Genomic DNA, 20,000 nt, shown 5'->3' on the forward strand with positions numbered 1-20,000 from the left:
TTCAGAAACAACAGTAGCAGCCTTGAACGCACCACAGACCACATCCCCGGCCCGGCCCTCACTGTCTGTGGCCTGTGTGTGTGTGTGTGTGTGTGCGTGTGTTTGTGTGCATGTGCGTTTGTGTGTTTGAGAGAGAGAGATAGAAAGAGAAAGAGAGTGTGTTTGTTTGTGTGTGTGTGTGTGTGTGTGTGTGTGTCTATGAGTGTGTGCGTCGAGTAAAGTACTATTTCTATTTTACCATTACTTCTATCCTGGGTAAATCCCCAGTCTGATTATACACATATCATTTACATGTGGTTTTAGGGTTGGTTTGACACTGGTATGCAGTTATCATGGCTACCGCACAGACACACACACACAAACAGGTTTTTCTGTGAGGTTAAACTGAGTCAACACCCTTCACCTTGGAGTGGCTGGATCCAGCAGGCTGCCGTCTCCATGGGGACCATGCCAACCCATGTATAAACCCGCCCCCACCTTCCGCTGCTATGCTAAGAGCTGAGCTAACAGGTGAGTTAATAGTCAAGCCAATAGATAGCTTGGATCAATTGAACCAATGAGCATCAACTCTCCCCAGTGAAGGTCAGAAGAGAGAAGGGCAGAGTGAGGAGAGAGACAGAGCAGGGGAAAAGGGGAGTGAGGGGAGTGAGGAGAGTGACAGAGCAGGGGAGAAGGAGAGTGGGGAGAGTGACAGAGCAGGGGAGAAGGAGAGTGAGGAGAGTGACAGAGCAGGGGAAAAGGGGAGTGAGGGGAGTGAGGAGAGTGACAGAGCAGGGGAGAAGGAGAGTGGGGAGAGTGACAGAGCAGGGGAGAAGGAGAGTGAGGAGAGTGACAGAGCAGGGGAGAAGGAGAGTGAGGAGAGTGAGGAGAGTGACAGAGCAGGGGAGAAGGAGAGTGAGGAGAGTGAGGAGAATGACAGAGCAGGGGAGAAGGAAAGTGAGGAGAGTGACAGAGCGGGGGAGAAGGAGAGTGAGGAGAGTGAGGAGAGTGACAGAGCAGGGGAGAAGGAGAGTGGGGAGAGTAAGGAGAGTGACAGAGCGGGGGAGAAGGAGAGTGAGGAGAGTGACAGAGCAGGGGAGAAGGAGAGTGAGGAGAGTGAGGAGAGTGACAGAGCGGGGGAGAAGGAGAGTGAGGAGAGTGAAGGAGAGTGACAGAGCAGGGGAGAAGGAGAGTGAGGAGAGTGACAGAGCGGGGGAGAAGGAGAGTGAGGAGAGTGAAGGAGAGTGACAGAGCAGGGGAGAAGGAGAGTGAGGAGAGTGACAGAGCAGGGGAGAAGGAGAGTGAGGAGAGTGACAGAGCAGGGGAGAAGGAGAGTGAGGAGAGTGAAGGAGAGTGACAGAGCAGGGGAGAAGGAGAGTGAGGAGAGTGACAGAGCAGGGGAGAAGGAGAGTGAGGAGAGTGAAGGAGAGTGACAGAGCAGGGGAGAAGGAGAGAGTGAAGGATGATTAACGATTATGTGGAGAGAGGAGTGAAACCTTACGAACCAAAGAATACAAAAATACGAACCCTGAAGCAAACCTGCAACAATGTTCAATGAAACCACTTGGGTTCAAGAGTTTGATTCATGATGTTTGGCAGAGAGTCATTATTTTTTTACTGCTGATGATGACAGAGTAGGGTGCCTTTCATAAAAAATATATTGCTATTATATTATGAAACAATTAAATAATATGCATAATATATCATCTAAAATTATAACAATATAAAATTAAGAACAAAAACACACTCCATCACATTCCTATCCCTAGCTGCTTCCTGGTTTGCAGGAAGTAGAGCTCTCTCTCTCTCTCTCTCTCTCTCTCTCTCTCTCTCTCTCTCTCTCTCTCTCTCTCTCTCTCTCTCTCTCTCTCTCTCTCTCTGACAATCCCATTAGCTCAGCCTGAAACAACATCTCTGTGTGTTTGTGTGTGTGTGTGTGTGTGTGTGTGTGTGTGTGTGTGTGTGTGTGTGTGTGTGTGTGTGTGTGTGTGTGTGTGTGTGTGTGTGCGTGTGCGTGCGTGCGCGGGTGTGTGTGTGTTTGTATGTGTTTGTCTGTGTGGGTGTCAACATCTTGGACTGCAACCAATATTCCTTTATACTTAATCGTCAATAAACATCACACTACACACCTAGAAGCCTATGCCCTGATGCTAAGCAATGGCATCCTATGTGGTGCTGAGCTGTAATACATTAGGCTATGCAGTGCGCCATTATGCTATGCTGTGCTGTGCTATATGCTTCTAGGTTCTGCTGTCTGATTGGCTGAGCAACTCTCTGCTCTGGGAGGATCCAGAATGTCGTGTTTATCATGACGTCATAGCCTCATGATGCAGGAAGCTAACCTGTAGCGAGGTTAGCACATTTTACATCAGAGTATTTAGCAGACGCTCCTATCCACCGCAATTTACAACAATCAACGCGCACATTCACGGCGGAGTCAACCGTGCAAGGCGACAACCGGCTCGTCTGAAGCAGTTAGTGTTGGGCATTTGCTTGCTGACACCTCGACACTCTGGGGATCAAACTAGAAATCTCCCAGTAACAAGTCAAGCCGCTCTGCCTCCTGAGCTAAGTCGACCGTGGTCACTCAGCAATGTGTTGCTGCAGTGAGCATGCGGCGTGTAGCGGCGGGGCTAACCAACCGGCCACCCGTCACTTTCTGATGTCATAACTAATTTAGCTGGCTGCCATGGAAACAGCGTCAGATAAACTCGGGCTGCGTTCGAATAGTAGTCATTGCCTAGGAAGATTCCTAACTGAGTGAAATGACCCAGAAGTATCTCAATGGCAGCCATGTTTATTATTTTCAGTTTACGGCAAAAGTGCATGTTCATCCCACGATCCACTTTTGTTTGGGTTTAGTTCCTTTAGTTGTGTCGGATTACGTTCATACCTAAAGCAAACCGAACCAGTGTTAAAATGAGTGTTCACACCACCGTAAAAATACCATAGTGCCGTTCAAAATGGTCCCCGCTTAAATAAAAACAGATCAAACGTGGTGTATAATGGACACTGTAGAAATAAACAGATAAAAAATCATCGAAATCGAGCGAAACAGTTTAAATTTGGTCAAAGAATATCTTTAATATTGTCCTAATATCATACTGAAGGTAGATATTATAGAGTGGACTTATATTGCTCTTGTAGAAGAGCATGTGGAAATGAAAGTATCTCATCTTTGAATAAAGGTAGTTTGATTGTTGTAACTACTAGCATTAAGCGGCTGGTGTAGCAGGTAGCACAGTGGCATCCTTACTGTGGATGCAGAGGTTGATGGTGTATCATGTAGTATTGAGCATTAGCATGTTGTGGCATGTAGCATGTGTTATATGGAGCATGGACAGAATTCATTATATTTTTTATTATAGGATTTTATGATCATCAACGAACGAACTGCCGCCTTCAATTAGAGATGCTCCTTCCGTCACCATTTTTAAATCTAAGCTCAAAACACACCTCTTCTCCCTGGCCTTTCCTCCCCTTTTGTGATATGTTGTTTATTTTTATGTTTTTCATGCACTGTGTATGTATGTGGTATGTGTTCTTTTTTATGCCTTTTTGCACCATGTACAGCACTTTTTCCAGTGAAAACTGTTTTTAAATGTGCCTTATAAATAAATGTTATTTACTTACTTACTTATATGGAGCATTTGTCATGCAGCATGAAGCGTGTGTCTTGAAATATCTAGTGTGTATCATGTGAAAAGGATCATGTATCATGTATCATATATTATGTATCATGTATCATGTTTCATGTATCATATGGCATGTATCATGTATAATGTATCATATGGCATGTATCATTTATCATATGGCATTTATCATGTATCATATGGTATATATCATGTAAAATGTATTATATCATGTATCATATGGCGTATATCATGTATCATGTATCATATGGCTTATATCATATATCATATGGCATATATCATTTACAATGCGTCATATCATGTATCATATAGCATATAGCATGTATCCCCCCTCCCATATGCGATTGTGATGTTTTTGATGTGATGCTTATGTGTTGAGGTGTTTTTTTTGCTAATCCCTACACTGTGCCCCCCTTAAAGGAGCATAGTTTGGGGTATTGACAATTTTTTTCCCCCCTCGTTACCCTCTTGTTTAGCTTTTTAAACTTTCTTATATAACATGGTTCTTGTTGAACAAGCGCCTGACAGTCTCTCCGTCCTGTCTCCCCACACTGTCTTTTATGTTTCTTGGACGGAATGTAACTGGGAATTTCGTTGCTCTGTTGCTCTGTAACATGTGTAATGACAACAATAAATTCAATTCAATTCAATCATACATCATGTGGCGTGTATCACCTACTAGTATCATTTACCGGGTATCATGTATCATATATCATGTATTGTCACGGTCCGCCCCTGGTTTTCCCAATCACCTGCCTGCTACCCTGATCTCCCCTGATTAGCCCAACCATCTTCACCTGTGCTCCCTCTATATAAATCCTCTCTCCACTCAGCCAGATCGTCTCTCGTTACTCACAGAGCTTTCGCGCAACTCCAGAACTGTTTCTACAACGCTGATCATGCCTGTTCCCGAACCCTCGCCTGTCTGAGCACCTGCCCGCCGACGGAACCCCCAGTCCACCTGATTGCCTGCCGGTCCCCGAACTCTTGCCTGCCCCCGTTTACTCTGCCTGCCCGATCCTGATCATCTGTGCCAACAATAAGCCGTTGGACTGCCCTGTCACCATTTTCAGTCTGTGCACTTGGGTCCTGCCTTACGCCCCCGTTACAGCACGATCTGGCCAAGAATGGACCCAGCTCAGGCTGACGACCGGATCCGAGTAGAGAGTGCCCTGCACGAGCTGATGGCCGCTACCACGGCTGCCACAGCACAGAATCAGCGGGACCTGGCGCACGTCCGCCAGGAATTGGCGAACGCCCAAGTAGGTGCCGCCGCTCCACCTCCCGTCCCTTCTCCCCGTGAGCCCAATGTGGGGATTCCCGAGCGTTATAATAATAATAATAATAATAATAAATTCAATTTATATAGCGCCTTTCAAGGTACCCAAGGTCGCTTTACAAAAGGTGTACACAGGGGGGGGGGGGGGGCAGGTTAAAGGCCATAGGCCTCTAAGAAGAGGTGTGCCTTCAGGAGCTTTTTGAAGGACTCCACTGAAGTGGCACAGCGAATATGGAGGGGGAGCAGATTCCACAGAGTGGGGGCAGAGGCGCAGAAGGCCCTGTCCCCAAAGGTCTTGAGTCTGGTGCGGGGGGTTTCCAGCTGGTCCTTAGCAGAGGACCTGAGGGACCGCAGGGGGTGTAGGGATGGAGGAGGTCAGAGAGGTAACGGGGGGCCAGAGCATGCAGGGACTTGTAGGTGAGTAGGAGGATTTTAAACTTGATCCGGGACTTAACAGGTAACCAGTGGAGTTGCATCAGGATGGGGGTGATATGCTGCCAGGGCTTAGTGCCAGTTAAAACCCTGGCAGCTGAGTTCTGAAAATATTGCAGTCGGTCCAAGGTTTTGGAGGGGAGACCTGTGAGGATGGAATTACAATAGTCCAGACGGGTGGAGATGAAGCAGTGGATGAGTGTTTCAGTGACTGAGTCTGAGAGTGAGGGTCGGAGTCTTGCAATGTTTCTCAGATGGAAGAATGCAGATTTTGTGGTGTTGTTGATATGAGGCTGAAATGACAGGGTGGGGTCAAGGATGACACCCAGGTTGCGGACTACGGGGGATGGGGTGATAGGGCAGCCATCCACTTCCAGCAGAAGATCCCCAACCTTCCTGAGCAGTGACTTGGGGGCCACGACCATGAGCTCTGTTTTATTGCTGTTCAATTTGAGTAGATTAGAGGTTATCCAGATTTTTAGGTCTTGCAGACAGTTGATGAGTGGGGCCGGTGGAAACTGAGTTGAGGGTTTGGTGCTGATGTATAGTTGAGTATCATCAGCGTAGCAGTGGAAACTGAGACCATGATGACGGATGATTTGACCAAGGGGGAGCATGTAAATGGTGAATAGTAAAGGGCCGAGCACGGATCCCTGGGGAACACCATGGTTGACTGGTGCCGTGGTGGAGGTGGCATCGTCCAAGGTGACGTATTGTTGGCGGTTGGCGAGGTAGGACTGAAACCAGGAGAGGGCTGAGCCACTGAGACCAATGAGCTCAGCAAGACGGGTGAGGAGGATGGAATGGGATACTGTGTCAAAGGCTGCTGAGAGATCGAGGAGGATAAGAATGGAGATGAGGCCATTGTCGGCGTGAATTCTGAAGCCAGACTGAAGGGGTTCAAAGAGCTCTGAACCCCATAGTATAGCAAACTGCGGGAACAGCTGGAGTAGTGTCCATGTTAACAAACTTGTGTCGGACGGCCCTACGGACGTAACGAGGGCGACGGAGAAGGCAGAAAGATCTGATGACCTTAAGGCAGTTCGGAAGCGAGAGAGTATTGAGTTGTACGAGTTCAGCAGCAGAGTATTTGTAGATAGAAATCGCTCACCCATAGCAGCAGGCTAACGCGGCTGCTATCTACCTAGCGGGAGACCACAGCGAGACTACTATGGACGATGCAATCCAGGGAAATCCAGGGAAAACAGGTAAGTTCCAGCACTGTAGATCAACGTGCGGACCCGCGATGTAGAAGGGCAGATCAAGGCTAGGAATTATGGCGAGTTTGGAGGGTTTAGAAGGCTAAGGAGGCTAAGAAGTGGCGACATTTACGCCAGCGTCCTCTCAGCGTCCTCTCAGCCGGAGAGGTAAGGTCTCTTAATAATGGCGACCCTACCACTTGTAACGCCTTCTTGTGCAACTGCTCCATCATCTTCGTCCTTCAGCCGCTCACCTTCACCTCCGAAGAAGCCCGGGTGACTTACATCATCAACCACCTCTCTGGGCGGGCGTGTTTTTGGGGCACAGCTGAGTGTCAGAAAGGGACCCCCACCTGCATCTCTTTCCAGACCTTCGCCGATGAGCTCAGAAGAGTCTACGGTACCGGACCTCTGGGGGCCGAAGCCGGGCGGGAACTGTTGGCCCTTTCCCAGGGAAGCCGCTCAGTCACAAACTACCCCATTGACTTCCGTACCAGGGCCCCCATGAGCGACTGAAACCCAGCCGCTCTCCTTGATTTCTTCTTGCGGGGCCAGGCTGGGCACATCAAGGACGAGCTCGTCGCCCATGACCCACCGTCTACGCTGGAGGGCCTGATCGAGCTCGCCACCCGCCTCGACCTCCGTATCCAGGCTCGCAGGAGGGAGGGGCGTTCAGAGGCTCCGTCATGTCCTACCCTGCCACGCAGCCCTCCTCTCCCCAGCCTCCCAGTAACCAGAGGCATACTGGTGAGCTCAAGTGGTAGACTCTGCCTCTCCCAGAAGACCCACCCTCTCCGGTGAGCTCCTGCTGTCCTCCGGTTCCCATCCCATAGCCGCCCTCGTCGATTCAGGGGCCGACGAGAGCATCATGGACCGGTCCCTCGCTCTGCGGCTGGGACTCCGTCCAGAGAGACTGCCGTCGTCAACTTTTGCTAGAGCCCTGGATGGACACGTGCTGGGGAGGGTAACTTCTTGGACAAACCCTGTGCATATGCTCCTGCCGGGGGGCCACAGGGAGACCATCCAGTTCATGCTTCTGCCTACACCCAGCCAGCCTGTCATCTTGGGTCACTCCTGGCTTCCCAGGCACAACCCCAACATTGACTGGTCTATTTGTTCCGTCCGGGTGTGGGGAGTGACCTGTCAAGATCCCCTTCCGCTGGTCTGACGAGGCACAAGACTCCTTCAACACCCTCAAGACTCGCTTCATCATCGCCCCCATCCTTTAGATCCAACCGGAATAGGACCTCTCGCCGCCCACCAGCCGGCCTCCTGCATCCATTGCCCATCCCCCATCGTCCCTGGTCGCATATCTCCCTGGACTTTGTGTCTGGTCTACCTGCATCCAAAGGCCACACTGTCGTCCTCACCATCGTCGATCGACTTAGTAAGCTGGCCCATTTCATTCCCCTTGCTAAACTCCCCTCTGCCAGGGAGACGGCGGAACTGGCCCTCCACCATGTCTTCTGCCTCCATGGTCTGCCCACTGATGTCGTTTCTGATTGGGGGCCCCAATTCACGTCGGTCTTCTGGAGGGAGTTTTGCAGCCTAGTTGGGGCTTCCATCAGCCTGTTTTTCGGCTTCCATCCCCAGTCCAATGGACAGACCGAGAAGGTGAACCAAGATCTGGAGACCACCCACCGCTGCCTGGTGAACCGCAATCCGGTGTGGGTAGAGTATGCGCGTAACACCCTCACCTGCTCATCCACAGGCCTCTCTCCCTTCCAATGCGCCTACGGGTATCTGCCACCCCTGTTTCCCAACTTAGAGAAGGAGTCCTCCTGTCCCTCTGCACAAGCCCTCATTCGCCGCTGCAGACGCACCTGGGACCAGGGGCGCACTAGCCTCACCAAATCAGCGGACCGCCACGCTGCCGCCGCCAACAAGCGCCGTACGCCGGCCCCTGCCTACCAGACTGGCCAGAAGGTCTGGCTCTCCACCCGCGACCTCCCCCTTAAGTTGGAGAGTTGCAAGCTGCCCCCCAGGTTTGTAGGCCCCTTCCCCATCACTCGTGTCAGTAACACGGAGGCGGTACGCCTTCGGCTCCCTAGGTCCATGATGATCCACCCGACATTCCATGTCTCCAGAGTCAAGCACGTCCAGGAGAGCCCTCTGGCTCCGGTCCAGTGTACACTGTCCGGCGCCTCCTTCACTCCAGCCGCCGTGGACGTGGGGTACAGTACCTGGTGGATTGGGAGGGGTACGGTCCGGAGGAGCACTCCTGGATCCCTGCTCGCTTCATCATGGATGCCCGTCTCATCTCTGACTCCCACCGGTCCCATCCTGACCAACCTGCCGTGCCCCGTCCTCTCATCCGCCCACTACGGTTCCATCTCCGGGTGGTTCTTCTGACCTCCCGAGGAGGATGTCGCGCCCACCTTGTCTACGGAGGACGCAATCTCTGATGCCTCGGGGGAATTCTAACCCTCTCCACCCTCCCTGTTTGATCTAGGACGTCTGGAGCCGTCCCTTGCCGGGGGGAGGGGGTACTGTCATGGTCCGCCCCTGGTTTTCCCATTCACCTGCCTGCCAGCCTGATCTCCCCTAATTAACCCAACCACCTTCACCTGTGCTCCCTCTATATAAATCCTCTCTCTCCACTTAGTCTCTGCCAGATCGTCTCTCGTTACTCACAGAGCTTTCCCACAACTCCAGAACTGTTTCTACCACGCTGATCATGCCTGTTCCCGAACCCTCGCCTGTCTGACCACCCGCCTGTTGTCGAGTCCCTGCCGGCCTGTCTTCTTCCCTGTTTCCTGCTCCTCGCCTGCCTGTCTGCCCTCCTGATACCGACCCCTCGCCTGCGCGACTACCCGCCCGCCGACGGAACCCCCAGTCTACCTGATTGCCTGCCGGTCCCCGAATTCTTGCCTGCCCCCGTTGACTAGTGGTGCCGAGATGATGCCTCATGACACGTCAAAGCCTCGCAGCCAGATGAACCACCAAAGTGGTTCGACCTCGAAGCTTCAAATTAGTACGCTAGGGACACCTAGTGGTGAATGAAATTATGATGAAAGAAAGAGTTTCCTGTGATGTGATGTTTGCTTCGTACAACCTCAAAACATTTGAGAATTAAAGTAATTTCAGTGATACGTGTGAGGGTGCCGTTCATAAATATCTTCCGAGTTCATGGTAGAAAATAAATTTGACAAAAGATTCTAAGTCATCCCGGCAAAATAGAATGTCTTATCAACTACAGTAGCCTACTAATAATTGTAATAAGAGAACTGCATGATGACTGAGAATAACATTCCATTAAAGTGATCTTGGAACTGGGTAGTGTCTTCTTTTTGTAAAAATGGGCCAATTGTGAACCCATATCGCAGAACAGCCCAAGATGAAGCCTCGAACGTCACACGCTACGTCATTTCTCCTATGTGAATCCTACTCGATACGGAGCTTCTCTGCTGGGAGGAGCCGAGGTACTCGACACACGCCCGATGCCTTGACGCAAACCATAACATCACTGCCGTTTTCTCTGCCTACCCGATCCTGATCATCTGTGCCAACAATAAACCTTTTGACTGCCCTGTCACCATTGTCAGTCAGTGCACTTGGGTCCTGCCTAGCCCCCCCGTTACAATGTATAATTTAGCATGTGGCATGTATGACCCACTAGTAGCATGTAGTGTTCATCAAGTATAAAGTAGTGTTTATCAAGTATCAAGTAGCATATATCATGTAGTGTTTATCATTTATCAAGTAGCATCATGTAGTGTTTATCATGTGTCTTGTAGCCTTTATCATGTAGTGTGTATCATGTATCATGTATCATGTATCATGTAGCATGTATCATGTAGTGTTTATCATGTATCATGTAGTGTTTATCATGTATCACGTAGCATGTGTCATGTAGCTTGTAGCGTAGCGGTGTACTTACTGCCGATGCGGAGGATGATGGTGTCCCTGCGCTCCCCTAGAGGGTTCTGGAAGCAGCTGTAGAGGCCGTTGTGTCCAAGATCCACATGGGTGAGGACCAGCCGCGGCCCGTCCAGGCGGTGCCGCGCACGCACATCCGTGCCGTTCACCTTCCACGACACCGACGCATCGTCTTCAAGGAAACCGCACTTCATCGTGACATCGCTACCCATCCGCTCGTACTGGTTCCTGGCCACTAAGAGAGGCAGAGCGGGCTCAGTGTTAGCACGTTGTAGGTTATACACTGGGGGGTTAGCATTAGCATGGTTTATAAACTGGTTCAACAGAGGGGGTAAACGTTAGCATTTTGTGGGTGAAACACTGGGGGGTTAGCATTAAGATGGTTAATAAACTGGTTCAACAGAGGGGGTAAACGCATGGTTTGTGTTAAACACTGGGGGGGTGGGGGGGTAGATTTCGTATGGTTTAGGATAAACACACGGAGGGTTGGTGTTAGTGTTAGCATGGTTTAGGTTAAACACAGGGAGGTATGCATTCTTGTGTGCATGGTTTATGTTAAATGCAGGGGGTTAGCAGGGTTACCAGTTAGCATGGTTAAGGAGCAGTACAGGGCCTAAGCGTTACCATGGTTTAAGTAAAACACAGCCCGCACAGCATTAGTGTTAGCATTGTTTTAGCCTTAGCTTTAGTGTGGTTTATATTTATGACAGGCGGCTTCGCATTAGTGTTAGCATGGTCTTGATTAAACATAGTGGGTTAATGTTAGCGTTAGCATGTTTTAGGTTAATCCTAGTGGGGTAAGCGTTGGTGTTAGTGTGGTTTATATACTGGTTCCTTCTCTTGTTTTGTCTTTGAGCTAGGAGCTAAGTGACACCTGGCTCTCCATCCCCCTCTTTTCCCCCATCGTCCCTCGGTGATATCTGGGTATTCTGCCAGAGCTGATCCAGATGTCAGCTGTATGTTTCATGTATATTTCATGCCTTCTAACAGACACATCTATTTTTAATACCACAAGATACCACACCAAGGTAACACCAATCTGTTTGTCTGTCTGTCTTCCTGCCTGTCTGCCTGTTTGTCTGTCTGTCTGTCTTTCTGTCGGCCTGCCTGCCTGTCTTACTATGTGTCTGTGTGTATATGTGTGTATGTGTGTATGCATGGATGTGTGCGTGGGCATGCATGCTTGTGTGTGACAAAATAGAATGCTTCTTTGATCTCTTCCTCTCCAGATAATTGGGACCAATGGGTGGCCTCATCTGCATAAAGTACCATTAGCATGCTAGCTGCTAGCGTGGATCACAGACCCTAGGCCTGTTGTTAGATGTCATGCTCAGGACCCATTGCAACATGGGGAGAGGAGTGGAGAAAGGAGGGCAGAGGAAATCCCCCCCCCCGCAAACACACACACAAACACGCACACCTAGTATGATGCCACGCAGTGCCACACAGACGATAGTTTATGGGTTTAAGGGTCAGTGTCATGCTGCAGCCTCACTTGAAGGACAACTTGGGTATCATTCACCCTGGACCCTATCTTCTGATCCTAGGGTCCAAGGGACTAATGAGGACAACCATCTCTGAGATTGGTTGCATCAGGAAAACTGAATTATTTATTATTTTTTGTCTTTTTCATATTCTCTTATTATCTCCCTGAAGTGGCTGCTGAATATATATGCATACTGAATTCAGATGACCAAGATTACCATTACACGTTGATTTAATTATTGAGATAGAATACGTATAGACAGGATATATAAGGGTTAGTCCATGGAGTAGAATATATTATCTATGGACTACAGTGAAACAACTTCATAATGCCTTAAATTCATACTCTTACTCTCCAGGGTGGCTATAACAGAAAAACCGGTGCTCTGTGAAGATGAAGACCGGATAAGTATGTTCTAGTCATTATATTCTGGTCATTAGCTTGGCCGTGAGGTCCAGCATACTTTTTTTTAGCACAAATCTTAAATGATTGCAAATTCATTACTTGCTCTGTTTATTTTCCTTAATTGTCTGACTAATTTAAATTCATTGTGGTCAGTGTCATACTATAAATATGAATACATCCAGGTTGGGTCCAACCAAAAATATTACTATATCAATAAATGTTATGCCGGTGAGGACACGTTGCTATGGACACGGACATTGCTGACACCACGTAGCTTGCATTGGGTTTAGATCATTATTTTTCATTTAGTAATCTGAGCAATCAGTTACAGTGTGTTGTTTGTTTGTAACAGTTTGTTAATAGCAGGCTTTTCAATAGAAACACATGCGAGACTGCCAATAGGAAGGCCCGTTTCTTCCTCTTCTCTGGATGTCCGGGAGACTACCCACAATGCCACCGCCACCCTCCGGTCAGGCGGAGGTAGCAATCGATTCTACAAAAATATTTTTAAAAGGTTTTTTTTCACCTACATTATTTACAGTTTAAGTAGATAGTCATCATGACATGGGAAAATGCTAGGGGGGAAGTCTTTAATAATCCTTGGGAAAATTGTGCACGTGTGTCAGTGGGGAATTAGGAGGATGGTGGTGCTAACTGATGGTGGTGCCAAATGATACCACAGCATTGCTTGTATTTTGTTCGGGTGGGGGATTGACTGGGGGATTGAAGATGCACAAATGCAAACTAAGTCAACAGCAGCTGTCATATCATCATCGCTGGTTAAAATAATTCCCTCTGTCGATACCTAAAAGCACACTTTTGCTATTCTGCTTGATTGAATGGTCCGGCGTCAATGATACGTTCACTTGTAACTTAAATTTGTAATTTGTCCCCTCCTCCCTAAAGCTTGCATCAGTCACCCCCGTACTAAAGAAACCCGGCCTGGATCCCGATTCCCCTAACAACTACCACCCCATCTCCAATCTACCTTTTCTGTCTAAAATCCTGGAACGTGTTGTTGCCAAACAACTCATCACCTACCTTGACACCAACTACCTCTTTGAACTCTTCCAATACGGTTTCTGCTCCAAACACAGTACAGAAACTGCCTTCCTCAAAGTGACCAATGACCTTCTGCTATCCTCTGACAATGGCTCCCTCAATATCCTCACCCTCTTTGACCTCAGTGCTGCCTTTGACACGATCAATCACTCCGTTCTCATCTCCCGTCTCCAATCCACCCTTGGCATCACTGGCACCGCCCTCTCCTGGCTTGGATCCTATCTCTCCGACAGACATCAATTCATCGCCATCAACAACTGTCAATCAGCCACTACACCTCTCATCCACGGTGTCCCCCAGGGTTCTGTGCTTGGTCCACTCCTCTTCATTCTGTACATGCTTCCACTTGGTCAGATCCTCCGTCACCATGGACTCCGGTTCCACTGTTACGCCGATGACACACAGCTTTACCTCCCCTCCAAAACCATCAGTCCTTCCACCCTCTCAACCGTCTCCAACTGTTTGACTGACATCAAGACCTGGATGCAAAACAGCTTTCTCAAACTCAACTCCAACAAATCCGAAATCCTCATCATTGGTCCTGACACCCTCACTCACTCCACTCAGAACTTCAGCCTTAACATTGACGGCTCCACCATCACCCCCTCCACCAAAATCCGTAACCTTGGAGTTATCCTGGACTCCACTCTCTCCTTTCTCCCCCATGTTAACGATATTACCAAAACTGCCTCCGAAACATTGCCCGCCTCCGCCCCAACCTGTCAACTACCGCTGCTGAGACACTCATCCATGCTTTCATTTCATCCAGGATTGACTACTGCAATGGTCTTCTCTACGGCACCACCACCAAAGTCCTCAATAAACTTTAATGTGTCCAGAACTCAGCTGCACGCCTCCTCACTGGTACCCGCCCCAGAGAAGACATCACACCTGTCCTCCGTGAACTCCATTGGCTTCCAATTAAACACAGAATCAACTTCAAAATCTTACTCATCACCTACAAGGCCCTCAACAGCCTAGCCCCCCCCTACCTTGGCGACCTCCTCCATCACCACGCCCCCTCCCGATTCCTCAGGTCCATCTCTGCCAAACTGCTACAAGTCCCCCAGACTAAGCAACAGACTTGGGGTGATCGGGCCTTCTCAGTTGCTGCCCCCACCCTTTGGAATTCACTCCCCTCCCACATCAAAGTCTCTCCAACCCTCTCTTCTTTCAAATCTGCACTCAAAACATACCTTTTTACACTAGCCTTCCCCACCTAAATCCCACCTTATGCTTCAAGTTTAACCTCTGTTTTTCTTTTAATCCTAGTCTATCTTAATATATGTCTGTTACATAGGTCAGATAAGGCAATATGAAAAGCGTCTTAGAGTACCATATAAAGCGCTATCTAAATTCCATTTATTATTATTATTATTATTATTATTATTAATCAGTCAAACGCTTGTAACTTGCCATTATCAATTTAAGTTTGTCATGATCGGATGGGAATTCTGTGCATAATCATACATTACAGAGACTATTTGATAAAATAGATGTATTATATGAATTACAATGTATTATATAAGCCCATATTTTGTTCATCAGGGTTGTATTTTCTGTCAACTTTAATGCAGATGCTGACATTTAGACAATTGTGGGAAACCCTGATTTTTAAGGGTTCAAACCAGACAAAAGTCACCAAAAAAGATATCTACTTATTTATCATATATATGATATGTCAATCAGTTGACAAAGGTCGGGCCTGAGGTATCAAATTCCACTATGTACACATATCGATATTTATATCAATATATATATGTATAATATTGGCATATTTACGATCTGGGACATAACTAGAGGCTTTGGAAAGGCAGGAATAGTTTTATCAGTAAGATAAGGTAAACAGTCGCCCAAATTGGGAATTGTGAGTTTATATAAGTCATGCATAATAACCTTCAAGGACTTTAGTGGAATATCACCATAAATAATTTTACTTGACTGTTTGCATCTAACTTACAAATACTTTCAAAAGTCTGCTAAAATAAATCAACATGGGAGTCATAGCCCTACAGGGAGGAATGCAAATAGCCAGTGAACGAGGAGTCTAGGACATTTGTCTAGACCCATGCCTCAAGCTCGCTAGAGACATGGGTCTGTTTTTGTATGAAAGGGGGCATTACAAGGACATACAAAAATATCCATTTGGTGGTTGACAGGGAGAGGTCATCAGAAGATACAGAAAAACACACAGTCTAAGGCGGCCTAAAATTACTTGCGAGTAAGATAGAGATGCCTGTTCTCTTTTATATGAATAAGTACATTTCTATCTAATACAATAATCTGAGGGAAGCTCTAGGCCTACAGAAAGTGATGCAATTAGTTTATGGAGCTCTGATTCTCAGATATACGTGTTGAATCAGTAGGTCTGGGATGAAATTCAGTTAAAAATCTCAGAAGCACACTGCTGGGTGAGAATTCAGGAAATGTAAATTCCTTCAAGTCTTGAACCCCTAAATTGGTAAGGGTATATGTTCTTGAGGCACTCTTTCATATAAAAGTGACCCTAGGTCTCTAGCTTAGTTCAAAGTGAACTTTCGTGTCCAACTACAAATTGCGTCACTTCCTGGGGGCCCAGAGCATCAACATGTTTAATCTTACATTTACTTTAGGACCTCTTTCACATAACGCAGACCCCAAGTCTTGAGCTCACTCCCAAGTGTCCTTGAACCCTGAGTCATCCATTAATGCTCTACTTCCTGGTTGTCTACATACTCAAATGGATTACTTCCATTGGGGTTAGAATCAGCAATCCCAAAATTGCAAAATTCTGGTCGTCCTTAATGTCCTCTCTGATATTCAGAAGACTAAACGTCTCTAGCTGACTCCCAAGTCATTCTGTTGACCAATGAATGGCGTTTTTTTTAGTTTTATTTTCTGATGACCTATCGTAAGGATTTTCATCACTTCACTGAAAGGCTTAAGCCCCCAAATGGATAATCTTGTATGTCAGTGAGGACTTCTTTCGTACAAAACACATCCCATATCTCTAGCTAGTTCCCAAATATATTTGACCCAGAGGTCACCCGCTAATTACATTACTTCCTGTAGAGCTACGACCACCATGTTGAAAGTTTGAGTAGTCCTTACAAAATCGTCAAAACCTTACTAAGATTCATTTTTGGTAAACATACAGACTAGAATTCTTCAAAGTTATTATGCTTGATTTAGATCCAATCCTATCCCCCCCTCCTTTTTTAATATGTTTTCATTGAAGGAACATCATAATACAGTAACATCAAAAAACACTCAACGTAACAGCTCAGACAATCATACAGCGCAAAGACGATGAAACAAACAACAAGCAAGCTTTGTGAGTGCAGTGATTGCATCGTCCATAACATCCACCATAGCAAGAGTAGAAAACTATCGATGTAGAGACCTGAACATACATTATAACGTACATAGACCGAACGATGTCTATGATAATAAAATGCACTTCTCTCGCTAAAATTGTTTTAAAAACACACTGAAATTTCCACTGCGAATAATATGAAAGTCAGCCATTTTTTTCACTATTTGCAGACAGAAATTTAAATAATCACGTGATGTTGACACAGTCCAATGTCGCCGTAATCCGGGTATTTGCCCATTTGAACCAGGTAAATACGAAAATGTGCAACTCATTTGGAAGCTAAAGTTGACCAACAGGTATAACACACGTTATGGCGTGTAACTGGGTTGCACACATAAACACACCCTGGTGTATTGAGTGATAAGAAATCACACCTGACTTCACCTCCCACAAACCCTAGTAGACATGGAACCCACACTAACCATAGCAACTCTGGGGATACAACATAGCTACAATAAAAACCATAGAAACTAGGGAAACAATAGAAGCCAGAGTAACCATAGTAACCATACTAGCCATAAAAAAATTTGTAACCTTGTGTTGATAAGATGCTTCTACAAAGCTGCTCGGACTGCTCATGAATAATCATGTCGCTTTGTAGTCATTACCATAACATGTGCACCATGGTAATTCGTAATTATTTTATGGTACTAATTTCATGACAGGTGTATAACATTTCATTCAATACATTTACAAGTGTGTGGGTGTGCATGTGTGTGTATATGTGTGCTTCACAACAGACTGTATAGAAAACTACAACCTTATCACATACTCTCAGTATAACTCTCCATCTAACGGTCTACCTGTCTGTCTTTATACCTCTCTGTATGTCTTTCTGCCTGTCTGTCTGTCTGTCTACCTGTCTGTCTACCTATCGGCCTGTCTATCTGTCTGTTACTGTGTGTCTTTCTGAGAGGATCATTAATGGATGTGAAACTGAAAATAGATAAAACGAGTGAGGCAGAGATGTGGGTGTGTGTGTGCGTGCGTGCGTGCAAGGGTCTATGTGAGAGTGTGTGCGAGCTAGAGGGGAAAAGGGCCATCTTAATTAATGGTGTGTAATATATGACAATATTCAGAGTCTCCTGGATGAAAGCAGACTAAATCACCGCATCATTATAGAGACTGCAGATATAACATGACCTTGGAGAGGTAAGGAGAGGAGAGGGAGGACGACAGGACCGGACAGGACGAGAGAAGAGAGAGATGAAAGGAGAGTAGAGAGGAGGGAGATATGATGAAAGGAGAAGAGGAGAGAGGAGACAGAAATGAGGAGAGGAGGAAAGGAGAGGAGGATGAGAATGATGGAGCACAGAGACTGCAGAGAGAGAGAGAGAGAGAGAGAGAGAGAGAGAGAGAGAGAGAGAGAGAGAGAGAGAGAGAGAGAGAGAGAGAGAGAGAGAGAGAGAGAGAGAGAGATAGGGGGTGTGGGTTTCATTGAAGATGACTAATGTTCTCTTGTTATCTCACACCAGGTAGGACTCAGACCTCTGGGTTCTTCTAGACGCGTCCATCTCTCTAGTTGACTATAAACCAGCTGGTAGTCCAGCCAATCAGAGGAGTGCTCGCTGTAAAACATTATTGTCCTTTAACAAGGCGACACACTCATTCATCAACCAACTCAACCACATACCAGCACAGCAATACCAGAGAACGAGAGAGAGAGAGAGAGAGAGAGAGAGAGAGAGAGAGAGAGAGAGAGAGAGAGAGAGAGAGAGAGAGAGAGAGAGAGAGAGAAAGAGCGTGCATGTGTGATATTCCAGCTGTGCTAAGCAGGACCAACGGCTCCATCCATCAGCGCCAGCTTGCGTCTCTCTGTCAGGAGAGGCAGTTCTAGAATGAAACGCATCACTCTGAGCATCGATACCATATTACTCTAACACTCTGTCAGTTAGCCCCGCCAGCAGGATTAAGCAGACCAAGCCTACATACTCGTGTAGCTACAGTGAGGTTAGCTGTCTGTAGCTACACTGTGTTTAGCTGTGTGTAGCTACAGTGTGTTTAGCTGTTTGTAGGTACAGTGTGTTAGCTGTCTGTAACAGTGTGTTTAGCTGTCTCTAGCTACAGTGTGTTAAGCTCTATGTATCTACAGTGTGTTTAGAGCTGCCTGTAGCTACATTGTGGATAGCATCTGCAATGGTGTGTTGGTGCATGTACAGGATTAAGACTTTTGTTTACATGACATGAAGTAATAGTCCAATCACCCTAACCGGACTAAGATCAGTTTTTGATTTTACCAGCGGACGAGTAACAAACAAACACACACACCCACACACACACACACACACACACACACACACACACACACACACACACACACACACACACACACACACACACACACACACACACACACACACACACACACACACACACTCCCCCTAACTTCCTAAGACTGGATATGGTATGTTGCTCTCACATTGACGTTGTTTTCTGTCTTCGGTGCATCAGGCAAACACAAATAACACACATTAATAAAGAGAAACATGAGGGATTGTCTCTAAGAAAGCATGTGTTTTTCACACGTTTTGCACACATCACGCGTCACCTTGTGTTAGAGGAACAGACATCATTACCATGGCAACCACAGCATCACCATCCTCATAACAACCACATAGACAGCATTGTGTTGGAGCAGATTTGTGTTACCACATGTCTAGCAAATTCAAAACACATAAACTTAACATCACAGCTTGTATTACGACAGGAAGACGCAGGAACACGCACGCAAACACACACACACACACAACTCCATGTATTACTACAGGGGTACACACACAGACGCAGGCGACCAAGCACATACAACTAGGACAACACAAAACTAAGATTAATAAAATTGACGTGAATGACAACACAATCACCATGAAAACACCATATTCCATTACAATTTCACCGGCCTTTTTGGACCTTATGTAGCCAATTCTTTCTGTTGCGCCGTGTGTCTCTGTGAGAGAGTGGTAGAGTGGAGGTAGCGCGACAGTCTTGAATTTCTGTGCGCAGGGTTTGTCTCCCAAGTGATGTGCATTTATGTGTAGCTTATAAAGTCCCAATTCTTATGTCACATGGAATACATAATTACTAAAGGTTATGGAATTATTTCAAACTTGGACCCATGTTCTCAAGGCTGGCTTTCGGGTCTTATACTAATCCACTTCTCTTCTGCTTCTACACCTCAGCATCTCAACATATGCTTTAGATTTCTTACATAGGTTTTTTTTAAAGTGAATTCACTAAAATATAGAATAAAGCAGGTTGGAGATTGCTTTTGCAT

The 20,000-nt window shown here is 46.8% G+C and overlaps 1 protein-coding gene across 1 annotated transcript in view; it reads right to left on the minus strand.

The window, feature by feature from the left end:
* cntfr (ciliary neurotrophic factor receptor) overlaps positions 1–20,000 on the minus strand; it is a 79,791-nt gene that overhangs the window by 16,039 nt on the left and 43,752 nt on the right. The window contains exon 4 of the mRNA XM_056578499.1: positions 10,423–10,656. Within this exon, the coding sequence (XP_056434474.1) occupies positions 10,423–10,656 (234 nt within the window). The remainder of the gene's footprint in view (positions 1–10,422; positions 10,657–20,000) is intronic.

The sequence above is a fragment of the Gadus chalcogrammus genome, chromosome 19 (assembly GCF_026213295.1).
Source record: "Gadus chalcogrammus isolate NIFS_2021 chromosome 19, NIFS_Gcha_1.0, whole genome shotgun sequence".
NCBI lineage: Eukaryota > Metazoa > Chordata > Actinopteri > Gadiformes > Gadidae > Gadus > Gadus chalcogrammus.